Here is a 21,223-nt window from a genome sequence, read left to right as displayed (position 1 = left end):
TTAATCTAAATGGCTACTACACATAGAACAACTGTGATTGGGTGATTGATGGTCGGGGTGGTCTCGGTGGGCCGAAGGGCCTGTTTCCATACTTTATTTCTAAAAATTAAATCAAAGTGAAGGTGTATAATGCTGTTGTCATACTCAGCAGGAATGGGGTATTGATTGTGGATGATCAGCCATGATCACATTGTGCTGGCTCAAACCATGGCCTATTCCTGCACCTATTGCCTATTGTCCATCTTGCTCTATGTTTGTGTGACATGGGCAGTATACAGAAGACATTACCCATGACCTGTCCGTGCAGAATACTTCACATCAAGTGGCAACACAAGAGATTCCAGATGTACAGATACTGTACCAAACAAACCACCCCAGCATCTACACACTGTTGAAAGAATCATAGATCAGATGGGCAGAACATGTCATAAGAAAGTCTGATAACAGAATACCATGCAACTTCTTTATGGAGAGCAGACTGAGGGTAAAAGATCACGGTGGACTGAAAAAGGGATTTAAAGACTTTATTAGAAAACCCCCAATGAGTGTCATCATTGGAATGTCCTGTCTGGTGTATCCACATAACATGAGATGCTTGTTCATATGTTGAAGCTAGAATAGGGGAAGTAAAGAGATAAAGAGAATTAAAAATGTAAAAACCACTGAAGCTACAGCATTCCTACACCTGTTCCCTGTATGAAATGAATTTTCGAGCCCACATTGTTCTTATCAACCACTTCCATACACATTGCAGCACTATAAACTGAATGCGATGGTCTTACTAGAGAATGATTGATAAACAACATTCTCTGAGGATAAAAGAAACTGCTGGAGGTACTCAGCGGGTCTGGCAGCATCTGTAAATGGTAATGAACTGGTTTTGGGTGGGGACCCCTCATTAAGACTGGAATAGAGGGAAGATAGCTGATAGAAACAGGTTAGGGGAGGGTGTGGGCAAGAGCTATCAATGATAGATGTCTGAAGAATGGTCCTGACCGAAAACATCACCTATCCATATTCTTTAGGGAAGCTGCTTGACCCACACCTCCAATTACTCCAACATTCTGAGTCTTTCCTTTGTAAACCAGCATCTACAGTTCCTTGTTTCTACTAAATCAGTGATTCCCAACCTGTGGCCATAAAGGGGCCATGGCAAATTTCAGGGGGGGCATAGAAAAAATTTGGGATTTAGGGGGCCACTTTTTTCCACTAATAATGTCAGGGGGGGGGGCACAGAAAAATTAAAGAGCCCAAGGGGGCCATGAACTAAAAAAGATTGGGAACCACTGTACTAAATGACAGATGCTGTAGTGGACTCGGCTTGTACACGCTAGAATTCAGAGGATTGAGGGGGGATCTTAAAGAAACTTACAAAATTCTTAAGGGGTTGGATAGGCTAGATGCAGGAAGATTATTCCCGATGTCGGGGAAGTCCAGAACTAGGGGTCACAGTTTAAGGATAAGAGGGAAGTCTTTTAGGACCGAGGTGAGAAAATCATTTTTTACACAGAGAGTGGTGAATCTGTGGAATTCTCTGCCACAGAAGATAGTTGAGGCCAGTTCATTGGCTATATTTAAGAGGGAGTTAGATGTGGCCCTTGTGGCTAAAGGGATCAGGGGGTTAGGAGAGAAGGCAGGGTTGGGATACTGAGTTGGATGATCAGCCATGATCATATCGAATGGCGGTGCAGGCTCGAAGGGCCGAATGGCCTACTCCTGCACCTATTTTCTATGTTTCTATGCTCTACCAACTGTGCCACTGTGCTGTCCTCGACGAGTCGCATCATGGCTTGGTAACGGTTAATTCTAATCTAACACACATGAATGCAAGACGTTCCAGAGTGGTGGGCGATATTCTCTGCAATTTATTACGTTTGATTATGTACTTAACTTCTGATAAACATGTCATGGACTGGAAACATTTACTCTACCTCCATGGAGGTGTATTTTTGCTTCAGATGCAGCCTCTGGGCTGCGCTGCCCCTTTGAAGACATGCAGTGCCGACACTTGGTCGTGAGGTGGCTCTGCGGCGGTTGGGCGGGAAAGCGGCGGCGCTGCCGGGCGGACGGGCCTCCTCACTGAAGGCTGCAGGAGTGGCGAAGCTGCTAGTTCTAAAGATGCAGAGGGACTTGGGCAGCTTCCCGCTACCACCCGCTCTGAGAGCCAAACTTATTGCCTGCGGTTTCCAGAGCGCTGAGGACGTTACCGCGGTGAGAGCCAGCGAGCTGAGCAAAGGTACAGGCCGTGAGCTACCGTAACCCACCGAGGGCAGGGGCATTCTACCGTAACCCACCGAGGGCAGAGGCGCGCCACCGTACCTCAGTGAAGAGTCTCGACCCGAAACGTCTCCTATTCATTTTCTCCAGAGATGCCTGACCCGCTGAGTTACTCCAGCACTTTGGCAAAGCAGCGTCTACAGTTCCTTATACTACGCGCCAAGGGCAGGGTTTACTAACTGAGTGGTTTATTGTGCCATTTCAGAGGACATCATGTGGGTCCGGAGTGTAGGGTAAATATGACCCGTTACATTTTCTAAATAGATCAGATGAGATTTGATAGTTATATGGTCATCATTACACAAACTTTTTTTAATTCCCAAGTTTATCCAAAAATTCTCTCGCTACCAAATGGTGTAATTCGAACCCCTGTCTCCAAATCATTGCTCCAAGATTTTGGATTACTAGTCCAAATAAGATTGACAGTCCTAACCTCTTTCCCCAAGTGAAAATGTCAAAGACTAGAGTGCTCAGTTTTAAGGTGAGGAGGAGGGGGAGGGAGGGGGCAAAGTTTAAAGGAGATGTGCAGGATACATTTCTGAAGTGTGGGGTTTAGGTCAGGGGTGGAGGTGGAGGCAGATGTCATAATTATGTTTAAGATGCTTTTGGGTACACATTAAAAGACAAAGTATGGAGGGATAAGTATCATGTGTAGGCAAAGGAGATTAATTAAACTTGGCATCATGTTCGGCACAGACTTTGTGTGTTGAAGGGCCCGTTCCTATGCTGTACTGTTCTGCAGTTCCTTCCTACACTATACTGTTAGAAACATAGAAAATAGGTGTAGGAGTAGGTCATTCAGCCCTTTGAGCCAGCACCACCATTCAATATGATCATGGCTGATCATCCAAAATCAGTACCCCGTTCTGGCTTTTTCCCCCATAGCCCTTGATTTCCTCAGCCGTAAGAGCTAAATCTAACTGCCTTGAAAATAAACTAGTGAATTGGCCTCCACTGCTTTCTGTGGCAGAGAATTCCACAGATTCACAACTCTCTGGGTGAAAAGGTTTTTCCTCATCGTAGTCCTAAATGACCTTCCCCTTATTCTTTAACAGTGACCCCTGGTTCTGGATTTCTCCAACATCGGGAACATTTTTTCCTGCTGTTTCTATAAGATACCCTCTCATCCTTCTAAATTGCAGCGAATACAAGCTTGTCGACCCATTCTTTCATCATACGTCTGTCCCGCCATCCCGGGAATTAACCTCGTGAACCTACACTCCCTCAATAGCAATAATGTCCTTCCTCAAATTAGGAGACAAAAATTGCACACAATATTCCAGGTGTGGTCTCACCAAGGCCCTGTACAACTGTAGTAGGACCTCCTTGCTCTTAAACTCAAATCCTCTCGCAATGAAGGCCAACATGCCATTAACTTTCTTCACTGCCTGCTGTACCTGCGTGCTTACTTTTAGTGACTGATGTACAAGCAAACCCAGATCTCGTTGCACCTCCCCATCTCCTAATCTGACACCATTCAGATAATAATCTGCCTTCCTGTTCTTGCCACCAAGGTGGATAACCTCACATTTATCCACAGTATACTCCATCTGCCATGCTTCTGCCCACTCACCCAACCTATCCAAGTCACCCTGCATCACCAATTTATCCATAGCATCCTCCTTGCTGCTCACACTTCTATGAGCTATGTCTGACACAGCAGCATCAAAACATTTTTTATCTCCTCCTGATTGTTTACCAGTGTTTGAGCAGCAGAGGGAAGTGTTTCCTTTTTTTTCAGAGCTGTTAATTCCTGATCCTTCTTGTCACTATATAGAGGTAGGCATCTCTAAAGAGGAGGCCTTGGAAGTCCTACAGATCGTGAGATGCAGGAGCTCTGGTGAGGAATCCCAGCAGAGTGATGGGTTGCCATCATTTCGGAAATGCACAGCCCTGGAACTGCTGGAAGAAGAGCATGCTCAAGGCTCCATAATCACCTTCAGCTCGGCTCTGGATGAAGTTCTAGGGGGAGGGGTGCCAGTTGCCAAGATTATGGAGATTTGTGGTGCTCCTGGTGTTGGTAAAACACAGCTAAGGTACGATCCTTCGCCTCGTCTGTGAAACTCAGCCTTGCCATAAATTCAGTATTGCCATATTTTATAGCAATCTACTTGTCACTAGTATTACTCCATGTCTGGCACTTGCCTTATTTTTCAGAAAGCCTCCTTCAATTGAGTTTGTTACTTTTGTTATGTTCGCCGGAACCCTGCCTACCTGCCGTGTTTTGTTGGATTCTGCCTTTCACTGGTTTGAAGTACCCGACCCTTTTCAACCTTCCACAGAGATAACGCCCTCCGCGTTTCCTCGGTTGACTCATCTCACACCACCCAGGCCATCCCCTATCCAGGTACTTTCCCCTTCAACCACAAGAGATGAAACACCTGTCCCTATACCACCTCCATCCAGGAACCCCAGCAATCCTTCCTGGTGAGATAGAAGTGTTGTGCATCTCCTTTAACTTAATCTACTGCATTGTCTGCTAGTCTTGCCCATGCATCGTTAGAAGCTGCTCCTTGCCTCTGTGTGGTACTGTTAGCATGTCACCAACTTTGTACTAAAAATCTGCAAAATCCAATTTTGAGAGCTGATTTGTCAGCTTCTTTGAAGTCAGAGGATGGCGGCTTCAGCGCCTCAATGGGTAGATGTACTGCTTGGAGCTGTGTATGAGCAGCCCAGGTTCATATCCCTGGGCTTGCATCTGCATTGGCTTTTGGTCAGGTAGCTCTGAGTGTTGCCTAACCGGATGAGTTACTCCAGCGCTTGATAGGCATGGATTCCAACTTCATGTGGCACTTTAGTGACTCCTGCTGGGAAGGCTATGTGTTGACAGGTAGGCCAGTAACTAAGTTAATTACAAAAATGGTTTAACAAAAAAAGAGATGAGAATTACAGGTTGACTTCTAATGCGCTGTCTGAAAGGGCAATGGAAGTCAATTCAATAGCAATGGAAAACTAATTGAAAGTACCAATTTCTGGTGATGTTGGGAACGGAAAGGGCAGTGGGTCCAGTCATACGCACAAGAGATTGCAGATGCTGGAATCATAAGCAATAAACAAGGTGGTGGAAGAACTGAGCAGGTTAGGCAGCATCTGTGGAGGGAAATGGACATTTGGGATCAGGACCCCTCTTTGTGAAGATGAGTACTGACGAAGGACGCATGGCTGTGGTAGTGAGTCTGCGTGTGAATGTAGCCGAAGAGCAGGAGAGTTGTAGGAATCGATGGGGGAGCAGTGAGAGAGAGTCTTGCAGAACTCCCGTCGAGAGGAGAAGAACTTCTTCAAAGTGGGTAGTCTCATCCGTCTGATGAAAGGTCCTGACCCAAAACTTCATCTGTCCATTTCCCTCCTCAGTTGCTGCCTGACCCGCTGAGTTCCTCCAGCAGTTTGTTTGGTGGATCCAATTAGAGGGCTATTTGAAAGAGCAGAGGCTGATATCATAGGCAGAGTGGCCTCTTTCTGGGCAGTTAGAAGTTCTGATTTATCCCGCGACTGGAAGGCCTTCAGCTCATGGTGATAGGAGCAGAAGGATCCATGTTGAGGGCCTCACCAAAATCTTGTACAACTGTAGCATAATATACCAACCTGATTAATGAAGGCCAATGTACCAAAAGCCTTCTTGACAATCCAGTCTACCTGTGATGCCATTTTCAGGGAGTAATGTAAATGGTTTTGATATCTACACAGATATATATTCACGAGAGTGAGGGGGCGGAGGTGGAGTGCAGTCACTATTACTGAGAAGAAGGTGCTTGGGCAGTTGAAAGTTCTGAAGGATAAGTCACATGCACCAGACGGACTACACCCTAGTAGAGGTAGCTGTAGAAATTGTGGACTCATTTGTAGTCAGACGCGTGAAAGTTGCCTGGTTGAGGTTCAGAAGAACATTGTGCTATTTAAAGCATTGGCAAACTGATGGTGGGTTAAAAAAAGTGTAGAATCTGGTTTGCTAATCTGTATATTTAAAAACAAATGTTGCCCTGTTATATAGACTCGGTTCAGTCTGAAGAAGGGTTTCGGCCCGAAACGTCACCTATTTTCCTTCGCTCCATAGACGCTGCTGCACCCGCTGAGTTTCTCCAGCATTTTTGTGTACCTGTTATATAGACTGTTGTGTTGATCCAGAGTACAAAGTTATTTGGAAGTCACTCTAGCCAAGGACCAACACAATGGCAGAGACTGGCAGGAGGCAGTCAGGGTGGATTGTGTAAGAAGCAATGGGTGACTTTTCGGGTTGAGACCCTTCTTCAGATTCTGAAGGGTCTCGACCCGAAACGTCACCCATTCCTCTCCAGAGATGCTGCCTGTCCCTGCTGAGTTACTTTAGCATTTTGTGTCTATCTTCAAATCAAGAACTTGTCTATCTCTGCCTTAAAAATATCCACTGACTTGGCCTCCATAGCCCTCTGTGGCAATGAGTTTCACAGATTAACTAATCTCTGACTAAAGAAGTTCCTTCTCACCTCTCTTTAAAAGAGCGCCCTTTAATTCCGAGGCTATGACCTCTGGTCCGAGTCCCTCCCACCAGTGGAACCATCCTTTCCACATCCACTCTATGCCTTTCATTATTCTGTACGTTTCAATGAGGTCCCCCCTCAACCTTCTAAACTCCAGCAAGTAGAGGCCAAGTCCTGTCAAATGCTCATCATATGCTAACCCACTCATTCCTGGAATCATTCTTGTAAACCTCCTCTGGACCCTCTCCAGAGCCAGCACGTCGTTCCTCAGATAAGGTGCCAAAAATGCTCTCAATATGCCAAATGCGGCCTGACCAGTGCCCTTTAGAGCCTCAGCATTCCATCTCTGTTTTTGTGTTCCAGTCTCCTTGATATAAATTGAATTTGCCTTCCTTGCTACTGATTTTACTTGCAAATTAATTCCTGCCCAGCACTCCCTTCCCTTTGCCCCTCCGATTTCTGGATTCTCTCTCCATTTAGAAAATAATCTACGCCTTTATTCTTATTACCAAAATGCATGACTCTGCACTATGCTATACTGTACTGAATTTCATCTCCCACTCTCCTAACCTGTCCCAAGTTCTTCTGCAGAGTCCTTGCTTCCTCTCGACTGCCTGCCCCTCCACCTATCTTAGCATCATCTGCAAACTTTCCCCCGAAGCCTTCAATCCCCTGAGTTCCTCTGAAGGTTTGTTTCTTTTGCTCAAGAATGCAGCATCTGTAATCTACTGTGTCACCTGTGTATCTGTGATTGCTTGGTTTACTGAGACCCTCTCTCTAATTTTGTTCAACTTTGCACAGTATCCAACTAGTTGTGGACACACAGATCCCTGAGTGCTTCGGTGGTCTTGGTGGGGAGTCTGTGTACATCGACACCGAAGGCAGCTTTGTCGTGGAGCGGGTGGCCGAGGTTGCCCAAGCTGCTGTCCACCACTGTCACCTCATTGCCGAGTCTGGTCAGGACGAAGGTATGCTGCTCAGCTGAGCTCAGCCAACTGGTACAGCAAAAGGGGGTGGGGATGGGGCAGTAGGAGTTCCCTCGTCATTTGAGGTGGGCCATTAAAGTTGGCGTGGCTTAGACTTTGTTGGACTTCCCGCTGTGCTGTACTTCAGCAGGAAGCTCTTGCATTTCCAAACCAGAATCACATTCCAGCCGCTTGAGCAGAAATATGAGGTGGAGAATTCCCTGCACAGTACCGTGGGAATGCTGCATAGCCAACATCATCATGTAATGTTAAACAAGTGTAGTTCTGTCCCTCGAGTCCATATCAAAGATCCCAGAGCACCATTCCAAGAGGAAGGGTATTTTGAGAATGCCCGTCGCACACCTTATCATCTCAATGCTACATGAGGGCTTTTCCTGTGCACTGTGAATGAACTTTAAAATAAAGTCAAATATGGGCATTAAGACTACTGATGATGCATAAGGTCATAAGTGATAGGAGTAGAATTAGGCCATTTGGCCCATCATCTACTACATTCAATCATGGCTGATCTATAGCTACCTCCTAACCCCATTCTCTTGCAAAGGAGGCTTTATTGCTTTCCATCACAGTGAGGAATGTGGAGGAGCCGCTGTGATGGATGTTTATGTTAAATTTTTATGTGGTTGCGTGTTTTGTTGCTTTTTTGGTATGACTATGGCAAATCAAATTCCTCGTATAATTTATATACATGATTTGTTTTCATATTTGACTAATGAAATTAATTACAATTCTCCCCATAACCTCTGACACCTGTACTAATCAAAAATCTATCTATCTCTGCCTTAAAAAATACACTGACTTGGCCTCGACAGCCTTCTGTGGCAAAGAATTCCACAGATTCACCACCCTCTGACTAAAGCAATTTCTCCTCATCTTCCTAAAAGAACGTCCTTTAATTCTGAGGCTTTGACCTCTAGTCCTAGACTCCCACTAGTGGAAACATCCTCTCCACATCCACTTTATCCAAGCCTTGCACTAGTCTGTATGTTTCAATGAGGTCCTCTCATTCTTCTAAACTCCAGTGAGTACAGGCCCAGTGCCGACATAGGTTAACCTACTCATTCCTGGGATCATTCTTGTAAACCTCTTCTGGACCCTCTCCAGAGCCAGCACATCCTTCCTCAGATATGGTGCCCAAAATTGCTCTCAATATTCCAAATGTGGCCTTACCAGTGCCATAAAGTGCCTCAGCTTTATGCCATGAACAAGTAAAGTTCAATTACCGAAAGGTAATGGTTTGAAGCTCAGTAAAACTCTGATAATCTAGCACCCTTGGACTTTATTACTAAACTAACAGACTTTCAAGAGTGTTTTATTGTCATATGTCCGAGATAGGACAATTAAATTCTTGAATCATTAGATATTCCTCATGTTAATATAGGTGTATAGATCAGGTAGACAGTCAGAAAAGTTAGACTGCGTGGAAATGTCAAAGACGAGAGGGTGTAGCTTTAATCTGAGATGGCCAAAGTTAAGAGATGTGTGCGGCATGTTTTTTACACAGAGGGTGTTGAGTGCCTGGAACATGCTACCTGGCGTGAGGCAAATACTGAGTTTCTCCAGCACTTTGTGCTTTGCTCAAGATTCCAGCATCTGCAGTTCATTGTGTGTCTATATCCTATCATCTGTTTATTGACGGAGTCTGATATTGGGAAATCGGCACCACAGAACAGAGAAACAAGACTGCTGATTGCCCATCTGTAATGAGAGTGGGCAAGAAATTTTAGTTTGATGCAGTGTTTTAATATGGAATGTGCTTCCTTAAACAGCATGGAAACAATTTATATGGCAAATGTCAAAAGAGATTAAATTCTAGCAAAATATAAATTTGCAATGTTCTGGTGATAGAGAAATGGGACTAAGGGGACAGCTCAAACGGCCAGCACACGTATGAATGGGTTTTCTTCTGACACTGAATTACTTTATTACAAACTTTGCTTTTCTAAAGTGCCTTTTGAAATCACAGTATGTTCCCTGGCGCTTCATAGCCGCCTAAATCCTATAACAGCTAAGAAACAAGCATTCACGTTCTTGAGCTCACAAAGCCAGGAGCTCTTGAATCTCAAATTTAAAATTGTTGATTGCAATTTTGGAGGACAGTCCAGTATTGGTTCTCTCCTGATAGTGAGCCCTGCCCCCTCCCTCCGATGGGCATGACTCTACATCAAATGCTGCCGCCATAACACTGATCTCTCCATGCGGAGGATGCTGTGGAGAATCATGAGAATAACAACTGATGTTAACGGGTAGCAGATTCCAGCTCTGTATTTTCTTTGAGTTTAGAAGATTAAAAAGACAATATATAAAATGTTTTGTTGATTAAAATATTTTGTTAGAGCCGTTAGAACTATTTCCAGAGGCACTTCATTCCAGTCCGAGGGATATAATCAGACATGGTCTTGTCCAATGAATTGTTGGAGCTCTGGGATTTGGGGGGAGGTCAAATGTCAGTGCAAGAAGTGAGACTGATGGCTTCTGCCCTGCAGCCCAGCGAGAGGCAGTGAAAGAGTTCACCGTCTCCAGCATCCTCTCTCGCATCTACTACTTCCGTTGCCGTGACTATGTGGAGCTCCTGGCGCAGGCTCACCTGCTAGATGACTTCCTAGCTGAACATCGCAAGGTAAGGCGTGGTCGAGACCTAGACTGTTCCTCCAAGATTCGGCTGGTGGATCATCTCCTTCCTGGAGATGTCCTCTTTGGATCACCGGTCATTCTGGTGAAGGTCCTTCCGTTGTGCCATTAACCAGAGAATTCCAGGATTTAGACCCAGTTATTGTGAAGTGATGGATATATTTTTATAAGGAGAGGTTCGACAAACTTGGATTGGTTCCTCTGGAACGTTGGAGGTTGAGGGGAGACCTGGTAGAAGTATCTAAAATTATGAGAGGCATAGTTGGGTCAGAAACTTTTTTTCAGGGTGGAAATGTCAAAGACTAGAGGGCATAACTTTAAGTTGAGAGGTCCAAAGTTTAAAGGAGATGTCTGGGGCAATTTATTTTACACAGGAGTTGGTGGAGATTGATACGGCAGAGATGTTTATGGATATGCAGGGAATGGAGACAATGCCTCATCAGCCACTACAATGATTTCATATGTGTTGATTCATGCTTTGTATCCATGGATTCCCAATCTCCTGTTTTCTCCTCCTTGGCCCTTTAAGATCTTAATGTGGTGCCATGTAAATTTGAAAGAGTGCATTTTAGTGAATTAAATTGCACACAGCTCCTTCTGCATCTTGCAGGGAAAAAACGGGTAAACGGGTCAGATCTCTTTTGGACCACAAGATAGCGCATAACTCAAACATTTTCGGCGCAACCACAGGGATGAGAGTGTACTTTAAGCTTGTCAGAATTCAAGCTCCAGCTTGTCAAAGAGGCCAATGTGTGCTGAGTGTGGCCACTGGGGGGAGCAGTGGCTTCAATTTAAAGGGCAAGTGTATTATACACAGATGGTGAGTATCTCGGACACCCTGCTGGGGAAGTAGAAGTGGCATTTAAAATACTTTTGGATAGGCATATAGATATGCAAGGAATGGAGGGATATGGGTTATGTGCAGATTGATAAGTGATGGTCTTAGCAACATGTTTGGCAGAGACATTGAGGGCCAAAGAGCCTTGTTCTTGTGCTGTGTTGTTCTGTATTCTAATTTGACTCTGTGGCCCCAGGTAAGGTGCTACTGGCTCAGGTCCAGAGACTTGCATTTCTTTAACAAAAGAGTTCCTTGGCACGTCACCAAAACACTTCAGGAGGTATTAGGTCACTTTGACCTAGCTGTAGGATAAAGTTTTATGTTTAAAGGAGCACCTTCTAAGGAATGAAACCAAATGTTAGCCAGAGCTCCTGGCCCAGCCAGCTGTACACTAACATGTTTGGGGTATACGGGAGAGCAAAATTCATGGAACTGTAGCAGTTCCAGATTCCCACAATCTTCCTCTTCTCCGTTCCCCCCCTGCCCCCTCCTCTCTGCCTAGCAACACATCACCTTGACTTGGGAATACATAACCATTCTTTTAGTGTCACCGGATCAAAATGCTGCATCTCCCTGACAACACTGAGCAACTTTGCCTAAAGATATTGCAGAAGTCCAAGTCAGAGCCCTGGATGTCCAGAGATGGGAGACAGAGGGTAGCGGGCAAGGGTTGGTCTGAGTGGGGAAACCTGAGGTCAGTAACTTGGGAGAGAGTCCAAAGGAGATTCACGGGGCTGATTCTTGAGCTGAGGGCTGTTCTATCCAGAAAAGCCAGACAGGCTGGGTCTGATTTCCATGGATTTCAGAAAAATGAGGGGTGACCTGATTCAAACATTCAAGATCCTAAGTGGGCCACAAGGAACTGCAGATGTCGGAATCTTATTCAAAACACAAAGTGCTGGAGTAACTCGATGGCCAGGCTGCATCTGTGGAGGGCCGTAGACAGTTGACATTTCTGGTCAGAAGAAGGGACCTGACCCAAAACGTCCCTCCACAGATGACCAGCTGAGCTACTCCAGCACTTGGTGTTTTGCTCAAGATCCTAAATGCGCTTGGGATGGTAAATGTTGAGCTGTTTTCTTTAATGCTACAAAAGCTGCGCTCCCTGCCTGAGGTTGGGCTGAACTCTGTTCCATGTTTTCTCAGGTGCGGTTAGTGGTGATTGACAGTATTGCCTTCCCGTTCCGCCACGACCTGGAGGATCTGTCGCTGCGGACGCGGCTGCTGAATGGACTGGCTCAGCAGCTGATCACCAGGGCCAATGACCACAAGGTGGCAGTGAGTAAAACCTGGCATCCGCCTCTCCCGGGACTGGAGTGTGGCAACAACCAGGCTGGAACAGCACACAGCTTCAGTTCATTCTGATCTGCTCGACTGCTTCACTCCATGACCTCACCTTGGCTGGGGGGGGGCATCCTCCTTGTGTAGAGAAGGAAGCCATTTGGCCATTGAGCCTATGTTTGTTCTTTGACTGTTCCCAGCCCTGCCCGGTCCCTGGGGCGATCCCATTCAATCATAAAAGGATAGGAGACGTTTTGGGCTGGGAATGCTTTCTTCAGACTTCTCCACATATTTTTGTCATGCAAGAGCAAACTAGAGAGAGAATGTGCAAACTCCACACAGCACCAGAGGTCAGGATAGTACTGGCATCACTGCACCTGTGAAGTGGTGGCTGTGCGAGCCACACCACTGTGCTGCCCCAGACAAGGCCAGACCTGGTTTCAGTCAAGAAGATTAAAGGACTGCAGATGCTGGCATCCGGGACGATAGATAAACTGCTGGAAGAACTCAGTTGGTAAAGCAGCATTTGTGGTGCAAAATAAATAGTTGACATTTTGGGCCTAATACTTTTGTAGACAAAAGGTGCTATTGGGTATACAACGCAATCTAGTTTTAACTTTTGAGAGATCACAAACAAAGTACTGATCCTCATGCAGGGTCTCGACCTGAAAGTGTTGACCATCCCTTGGCATCCACAGATGCTGCTTGACCTGCTGAGTACTTCCAGCAATTTACTTTTTGCTCTTGTTTCCGTCAACACTGCTTTGGAACCGGACTCTGAGAAAAAATATTTTATTCCAAATTGTTATCTGATGGGAAACTGACATGTAATGAATGAGTTCATAACATCTGATTAACCCAATGATTAACGGGCACAGTGGCACAGCTGGTAGAGCACCAGGGACCTGTGTTCGATCCTGACCTCGGTTGCTGTTAGTGTGTAGTTTGCACATTCTCCGGGTGCTCCGGTTTCTTCCCACGTTTCAAAAGACATTCAGGTTAATTGTGTGTGTGTGTGTAGGTTAGTGGTAGATACTGAAGGAAGTTGATGGAATTGAGGGTAGAATAAAATAATATGTGATTAATGCAGGATTACATTAACAAGGTGATGGCTGGTATGCTGGGACACGTTGGGCCGAAGGGCCTGTTTCTGTGCTCTATCTCGCTCTTGCACGCTCTCTTGCTGTGATAGATTTGTTCCTCGCCTTGTAATAGTGACCATTTACTCTTTCAGGTGGTGCTGACCAACCAGATGACCACACGATTTGGGGAAACCCAGTCTACGCTGGTACCTGCACTCGGTGAGAATCCATAGTTTAAGGCTAGCTTTGTATTAAAAGAAGCGTTGCAACTCTCCGGGGCACAGGGTCCAGCTTATTCACCCACATTCCCTACCCCGTTCTCTCCCCGCCCTGTCAACACAGTCGTGTGTATGAACACGCAAAGACGTAACAAATACCTGCATTTGTGTAGCACCTTAATGTATAAAATCCCAAGCACTGATTATTAGCAGGCAAAATTTGACACTGGGTCAGGCAGTGAGGTCAAGGGGCAGGTGAATCGATTGCTTGGTGAAGAGGTGGGTTTTTCCCAAATTATTTCTTACAGCACAGGAGGTTGCCCTTCAGCCCAACTAGTCCATACATGATCACTGGGGAATCCTATTCTCTCACTGGCTTTCTCTGCAACCCCTTTTCCCTCTGCCCAGCAGTTCTGCCATTCATAAAACAAGGAGTATTTTGAACTTATCAATCTGAATGTCTCTGGGATGTTGGGGGAGACCCAAGTGGTGAGAGAAAGGACAAGGAAACTGCACAGATATGGTGCTGGAGGTCAGGATTGAACCTGGTCCCCGAAGGTGTGAGGTAATAGCTCTACCAAATTGTATCCTAAAGGTGAACGAGGCTGGGTAGGGGTTTAGTCCAATGGTAGAGCAGTGGAAATAGGGACTACATGGGAGATTGAGATATACAGGGCAGAAGGAAGGTGCCAAGGGCTTTGACGAAACACTGGTACGAGATCTGCCTTGCCCTGTGTCCTTTGTAATCTCTGTGTTGGCCAATGACTAGGTAATGTCAGCCTTTCTCCCGGAGTAGCCACGTGATTGGCTAATAGCCATGACCCATGACCTTTTGAAATGCAAAGATGGCAGCTCTGCTCCATCACCCTTGGGCAGCTGACCTCGGGCAGCTCGAGCATCTGAGTGACGTCCACTTTTAGGTTAAAGTCCAGCCAGGGCTCTGTTACCATGATATAACCACTGGTGGACCATAGCACAAGCACTGCCAAACCCATACGTCCAGAACTGGTGGACATGGACAACTTGTCTCCTCAACAGTAAACACAGCGTAGTAGACTTAATGGGCTTAATGGCCTAATTCAGTTCCTATCATTTATGACCTTATGACATTAGTAACAGGACAGGACATAAATTTCAGCAACAAACCTTATATACCTATAAGGTCAAAGGGGCTAAGTTTAAAGGAGATGTGTGGGGCAAGTTTTTCTACACAGAGGATGGTGGGCACTGGTAATGCACTGCCAGGGATGGTGGTGGTGGTGACAAATATGACAGCTGTATTTAAGAGGCTTTTAGGCACATGGATATGTAGGAAATGGAGGGATATGGATCATGTGCAAGCAGAGATTAGTTTACCATGGCATCACGTTTAACTTGGATATTGAGGGTCGCAGGGCCTTTTCCTGTGCTGTACTGTTCTATGTTCTGTGGTCATACCATATTTTATAAGGTCACATGTTTGGTATGGTTAAAATGGCTCCAGTGTGTGTGTGTGTGTGTGTGTGTGGTGTTATTTAATTAATATTAAACTATGGTGTAGCTGGTGCCTAATATTCGTTCATTATTTCCTTCGTACCAGGATTTAAGTTCTTGGACTACTATGTTGATCAAATGTAGTTTATGCAGGGTTAAAGTTACCCAGACAGTGGTAAATTTATGTTCAAATCCTCCCAGTGTCTGCTTGCTTCATCTTCCTAACCTTGTCTATCCTTGGATCTTAAGTAAATGTTCTATAACTAGTCCAAAAATTATTGGACCAATACAGCACATCAAACAAATACATTGTGCAAAATGCAACATCACAGAATGTTATCTAAAAAATAGATTTAAATATTTTCTTGCATTTCCTCCATCCATTTCTAATGGACAATTCTCACAAATAATGTTTTCTCACTTGCCCTCACTTGTCCCAATTTCATCTTTCATTCAGAAGAACCTAACTATTTCTTTTTAACCTAATTTCTCTGCAGTACTGCCTTTCTGAGGTACAGGTTTAACTCTATCCCCGCTGTTGGCTTCTCTGTGGAGTATTTGTCTGCACCTTGATTTGCAAACATCACCTAGTTTTCTCTCACACCTGAGTAACTGAGAATGCCAGGACTGCTTCTCCGGAGCAACTCTTCCCACCTTCATGCTCAAGAATGGCCTCACTTAATGGACATATAGATGATTTTCCCAGCATAATATCTTTAACACAGCGGGAGAGGGATGCCTAATAAGCCTACTTTACCATGAGATCACTACTTTGCTTCCCCCCTCAGTTTTCCTCATCCAATTCCCTAATTCATTCCCTTAAATCCTGTGTTAGTATCAATGTCAAAATGCCTGCCACCCTCTGGGGCAGAGAATTCCAACAATCTGTAGCCTGGCTGAAGAAATCTTCTCTTCTTTCAGGCCCACGTAGCAGAGTTTTATTCTAAGGTAGCGGCCCTGCGTCCCCAGACTCCGTGTGCTCGGTCAAGCAGAATCATCCTTGGTAGTTAGTAAAATTCAACGGGATTCTCCAAAGCTCCAGAGTCTATTGTCCTGGGTTTAACAGAAATCTGACGCTGCTAAAGATGGCTTCTTGTTTTGACCAGGTGAAAGCTGGGGTCATGCAGCCACCGCTCGCTTAATTCTACACTGGGAAGGCAAACTCAGGTAAGAGATGAAACAGGTGTATTGAACATGTGACGGCTGAGTGAGATCATAGTTGCCACTGAGCTTTGCAGCCCCCAGTGGGGAGGGGCGAACCAGCCCTGTGTGAACAGGCACTGCCATTAGTTTAGAGATACAGCATGAAACGGACCCTTCTACAACCGAGTCCATGCTGGCCATCGATCACCCGTTCACACTGGTTCTATGTTGTCCCACTTTCTCATCCACTCCCTACACACTAGAGGCAATTTTACAGAGGCCAATTAACCTACAAACCCACACATCTTTGGGATGTGGGAGGTAACCGAAGCACCCGGAGGAAACCCACAAGGTCACGGGGAGAACGTGCAAACTGCACCTGGACTGTGCCCAAGGTCAGGAATGAACCTGGGTTTCTGATGCAGTGAGGCAGCACATGCGCCACTGAGCCTTGTCTTTTGATTAGTTGCATTGAACAAAGCCACTATCCATGTGACAATAACAAGATGGTAAATTGGGCTTAGTGGCCTTTAAATCCATTGTAGCATTTCAATTTGTTTAACATGTCTGAGCGTGGTCTTCACCAACAAGGTTGATATTAATCTGCCGTTTATGTGTTTAATTACTTAATGTATTCCCATTCCAGGAGATTTTCTGCCTTTTTCTCACCTTAAAAGTGATAGGAGCAAAGTTTAGAGGAGATGGGTGGAGAAGTTATTTTACACACATCGATAGGTGAGATGGTGGTGGAGGCAGATGCAATAGTGGAGTTTACGAGGATATTAGACAGGCACGTGTAGGGAATGGAGTGATATTAGATCGCATGTACGCAAAGGAGATCTCAGTCTGAAGTGTTTCGGCCTGAAACGTTGCCTATTTCCTTCGCTCCATAGATGCTGCCTCACACGCTGAGTTTCTCCAGCATTTTTGTCCACCTTCCATTTTCCAGCATCTGCAGTTCCTTCTTGAACATACTTTAACAATATGTTTGGCGCAGACATTGTGTGCCGAATGGCCTGTGCTGTACTGTTCCATGTTCTCCATGTTGGTGGTGAAGAGTCACATGTAGGCCCTGACTGGGTAAGGGGGCAAAGTTTCCTTTCTCTGCATGTACTAATGAACTGTTGGATTTTCTAATCACTGACCATCCTTATTACTGATTCCTGTTTTGTACAAATTAAGTTCACAGCTCAAACAATCATTTTGCTGGTTCATTGGTCCAGGAATGTGGCTAATACATTACTCTACCCTTAAAGTTAAATGTGGGACAATGCAGTAAAGCCAGAGTTTATACTGTAAATGTAAGTTGAATTAAACTGTAAAGTGAAACTGCTCAGTGTAATTTAATGTCGCGTCCAGTTTATAAGGAAGGATAGTTTCCAAGAAACTGGCAGACATGAACTGAGCTGTTTGTGCAAAGTCCTTTCAGCTTTTGCTCTCTTTCCTCATTAGGTTTGCTTCCCTCTATAAATCGCCAACTCAAAAGGAAGCGACAGTACCATACCAGATAACCGTGAGTCCTCTGCCAGTATCTCAATTCTACATTTAGTTTTGAGGTTTGCTAGTTCCAAGAAACTGTTCACCCCTTTCAACAGATAATAGTTTTAGTTCTAGAGATACAGCATGGAAACAGCACTTCGGCCTATCGAGTTCATGCTGACCATCGATCACTCATTCACATAGTTCTATGTTTTCCCACTTTCTCATGCACTCCCCAAGGGGCAATTTTTTGTGGCCAATTAAACTAAAATTCCATGTCTTTGGGATGCGGGAGGAAACCAGAGCATCTAGCGGAAACTCATGCTGTCAAAACATGACGTGCAAACTGCACACAGGCAGCACTCGAGGTCAGGATTGAACCTGGGTCTCCGGCGCCATGAGGCAGCAGCTTTGCCAGGTGCCACCTTAAAGGATGCTCCCAGTTCGGGAATGGTATGTGGAGAGAGATTGTTGGGGACAAGATGGGAGGAGGTGCAGTGATGAGAGGTCCCAAGGGCAGGGAAGACAAAAATAGAGTTGTACAGGGAGAAAAGAAAGATAATGGAAATGTTAAAAGGGAGTGTCTGGGATGAGGAGGAAAGAGGGATTTTTTTAGTTTAGTTTAGAGAACCAGTGTGGAAACAGGCCCACATAGTCCACGTCGCCCAACAATCACCCCCTCCTTGGTGTGTATTTCTATTCCACACACTAGGAACAATTTACAGAAGCTAATTAACCTACAAACCTGCGCGATTTTGGAATGTGGTGGGAAACCAGAGCACCCAGAGAAACCCCACGCGGTCCCAGGGAAAACGTACAAACTCCGTACAGACAATGTAATTGCTTCTCTCCTATCCCTATTTTTCCATTTTCAGTCACAAGGTTTTCGTGACGTCCAGCCGCCAGAGCCATCTTCAAGTTCTTCTGCCAACCCACGTAAGCGCCCGCGGACAGATGACCAGGATGGGCGGTGATGTGACTCATTCCACGTTGATCCAAGTGGCGTCGTGAGAAACAAGCCCGGCGACCCCGTGTATAGTCATGGATCCAAGTGGGTGGTTGGATTTGGATCACTGTTGGGTCCGAATTGGCAGCAGGTTCTGTGAATCTGAATGGACCGGAGAACTGTAAGTTTCCCCTTGTAAGGAGGAACTGGCTCTCCCTGCCCTTTGCCAGGTTTGCTCTCTTGCCCACTGAACCTGAGGATCGCTGGACAATGGTCCGTGATGGAAGCTGGATCTCCCTGGTTTCACACGTTCAAGGAGTTAGAACAACCTCAGTCCCTTCCTCCAGGAGTCCACATCTTTTGCCAGTTTTATGTTCCTGTATCAGCACAACCTTTAACGTTTGTTAAAACCCTCAAGGTGATAATTATTATTTTATCTCTTGTTCTGATGTGTTGCAAGTAAATACATTTTGTGGTCACCTTTCAGGATGGCATTGGTCTGTCACCCACTGCTGCAGCACTTACCTGCCTGACAGGAGTCTGATAACATTGTTATTTTATTGCTACACCTGTGATCCTGGGACCTGGTTCATGTGTTCAATGGCGGTGGTTATGGAATTTCAATTTCTTTAATAAATTAAATCTATCTATCTTCTATTCTAACCATCTATCTATACATCTATCTTCATCTATCTATCTATACATAACTAAAACTCTGATCTTGTGCTCTTCCGGTTTGCGCGGTTTTTCTATTTGCGCAAAAATGTTACGCGATAGCGCTACGATTTTTTCGCCACTTTACTCACCGTTTTCCTGTGCTGCGAGTGCAACAAGTTTTGTTCCGATTGGTGGTCTATTGTAAAAGCTGTCGAGGTTTAAAAATCTTAAAAAACGCGCGTGAGCAGATTCCTTCAGTCAGCGCCACACAGATTGGTCGATCAATGCCACGACCGGGATGGCGGCCCCCCTTCCTGCCCCATCGGCGACAGCCTGTCCCACCTCACTCACAAACTCCTCTCTCCCTTCCTTACAGTAACTTGTCTATCGTTTCACCCACCACCGGCGGTGGTCGCGGGGGGTGTGGAGGGTTCATTGGCCCTGGTCCCGTCTCTCTTTCCTCACTCACTCACCCCTCTCCCCCGCTCGCTCTCTCTGGCAATGACGGTCCTGTCTACCCGTCCCCCGGATCCGCCGCCGCCTTAGCGGTAACTCGCCCTCACGGCCATCTCGGAGGAGATCTTCTCTACCAGCTCATCCAAACTCGTAGTGCCCACCGTGATGAACACCGACTACATTCACACCCCCCCCGCGGCCCAGTGGCAACAGCAAGCAGGTAGGTGGGTGGGCGGGGATGGACCAAACGGTGGCTGAGCCGGAGTGGGCAGAGGGAGGGAGAGTCGGGTTGCAGGGTGGCCAAGCCGTTTGCGCAGAGTTTGGGACACACACACCCACACACCTCACCACACACCACACACACTCTGCAAGCTGGTCCAATTGTCAAGTCAATGGATCTAAACCACAGCTAACATTGAATGACCTGTGGAGGAAGGAACTGCAGATGCTGCTTTTAATGGAGGGAGTGAGTGACTGAGGGTAGGGGAAAGGAGAGGGAGGGAGAGGTGCGGGAGGGATTGGGGGTGGAGGAGAGGGGAAGGATCCTGGGGAGGTGAGGATGGAGAGTGGGGCGATTGAGGGGTAAGGAGTGGGGAATAGAGGGAGAGAAGGGCAGTGGGGGAGGTCAGGAGGGATAGTGGGGGATAGGTGGAGGTGAGTAGTGGGGGGGATAGAGGGATAGGAGGTGGGTAGGGAGAGGAGAGGATGGAGGAGTGACAGGGTAGGGGAAAGGAGAGGGGGAGGTGAGGGGAAAGAAGAGGGGGAGGGAGTGCTGGGGGATGAGGGGAAATGAGCGGTGCCTGCGAAGTTGGGGGCTATGTGTGAGTGGTGCAATATTGCCTTGGGGGACCAGGCCTCCCAAATGACAGGGACCTAATGGGTCCTATTTGGTCTAGTATGATTATTAGAGCCAGGATTATGCCATAAGTGCCCTTTCATGCCTTTTTTGATGATTTCACCAGGATAATGCCTTTTTCACGATCAAGTGTCTAAATCTGCCTTTTTTTGCCGTTTTGCACAAAGGTTGTGCTATTTTCTCTAGTTGTACCGTGATTTCTTAGATCTTGGAAACTTTATTGTCATTCAGACCTTTCGGTCTGAATGAAATTTTGTTGCCTCGCAGTCATACATATATGTTAAAGTAACAAAACACACAATAAACACAAATTTAACATCCACTACAGTGAGTTCACCAGACACCTCCTCACTGTGATGGAAGGCAAAAATCTTAAGTCTTTGTCTCTTCCCTCCTTGTTCTCCCTCTGCGCTGAGGCGATCCAGGCCTCCGATGTTGTGACCCCC

General features: G+C 45.9%; 1 protein-coding gene across 1 annotated transcript; it reads left to right on the top strand.

Moving 5' to 3' along the window:
• Nucleotides 1-2,051: 2,051 nt before the first annotated feature.
• On the top strand, nt 2,052-19,289 carry rad51c (RAD51 paralog C). The gene is made up of 9 exons (XM_055657667.1): nt 2,052-2,236; nt 4,055-4,313; nt 7,533-7,699; nt 10,204-10,337; nt 12,333-12,464; nt 13,702-13,768; nt 16,347-16,407; nt 17,836-17,896; nt 18,738-19,289. Exons 1-9 carry the CDS (start codon nt 2,119-2,121, stop codon nt 18,834-18,836), a joined length of 1,098 nt encoding a protein of 365 aa, XP_055513642.1. The 5' UTR covers nt 2,052-2,118; the 3' UTR covers nt 18,837-19,289.
• The last annotated feature ends 1,934 nt before the right edge of the window (nt 19,290-21,223 follow it).

The sequence above is a fragment of the Leucoraja erinacea genome, chromosome 28 (genome assembly GCF_028641065.1).
Source record: "Leucoraja erinacea ecotype New England chromosome 28, Leri_hhj_1, whole genome shotgun sequence".
Classification (NCBI taxonomy): domain Eukaryota; kingdom Metazoa; phylum Chordata; class Chondrichthyes; order Rajiformes; family Rajidae; genus Leucoraja; species Leucoraja erinaceus.
Note: the sequence above shows the minus strand (reverse complement) of the source record. Positions and strands in the feature narration are given on the sequence as shown.

What these genes read in the sequence shown, in the direction of transcription:
- rad51c (XM_055657667.1), top strand. Translation starts at nt 2,119, where the DNA reads ATGCAGAGGGACTTGGGCAGCTTCCCGCTACCACCCGCTCTGAGAGCC. An exon ending in CGAGTCTGGTCAGGACGAAG is followed by an intron (nt 7,700 to 10,203) that starts GTATGCTGCTCA and finishes TCTGCCCTGCAG; the next exon opens with CCCAGCGAGAGGCAGTGAAA. An exon ending in CCAATGACCACAAGGTGGCA is followed by an intron (nt 12,465 to 13,701) that starts GTGAGTAAAACC and finishes TTACTCTTTCAG; the next exon opens with GTGGTGCTGACCAACCAGAT.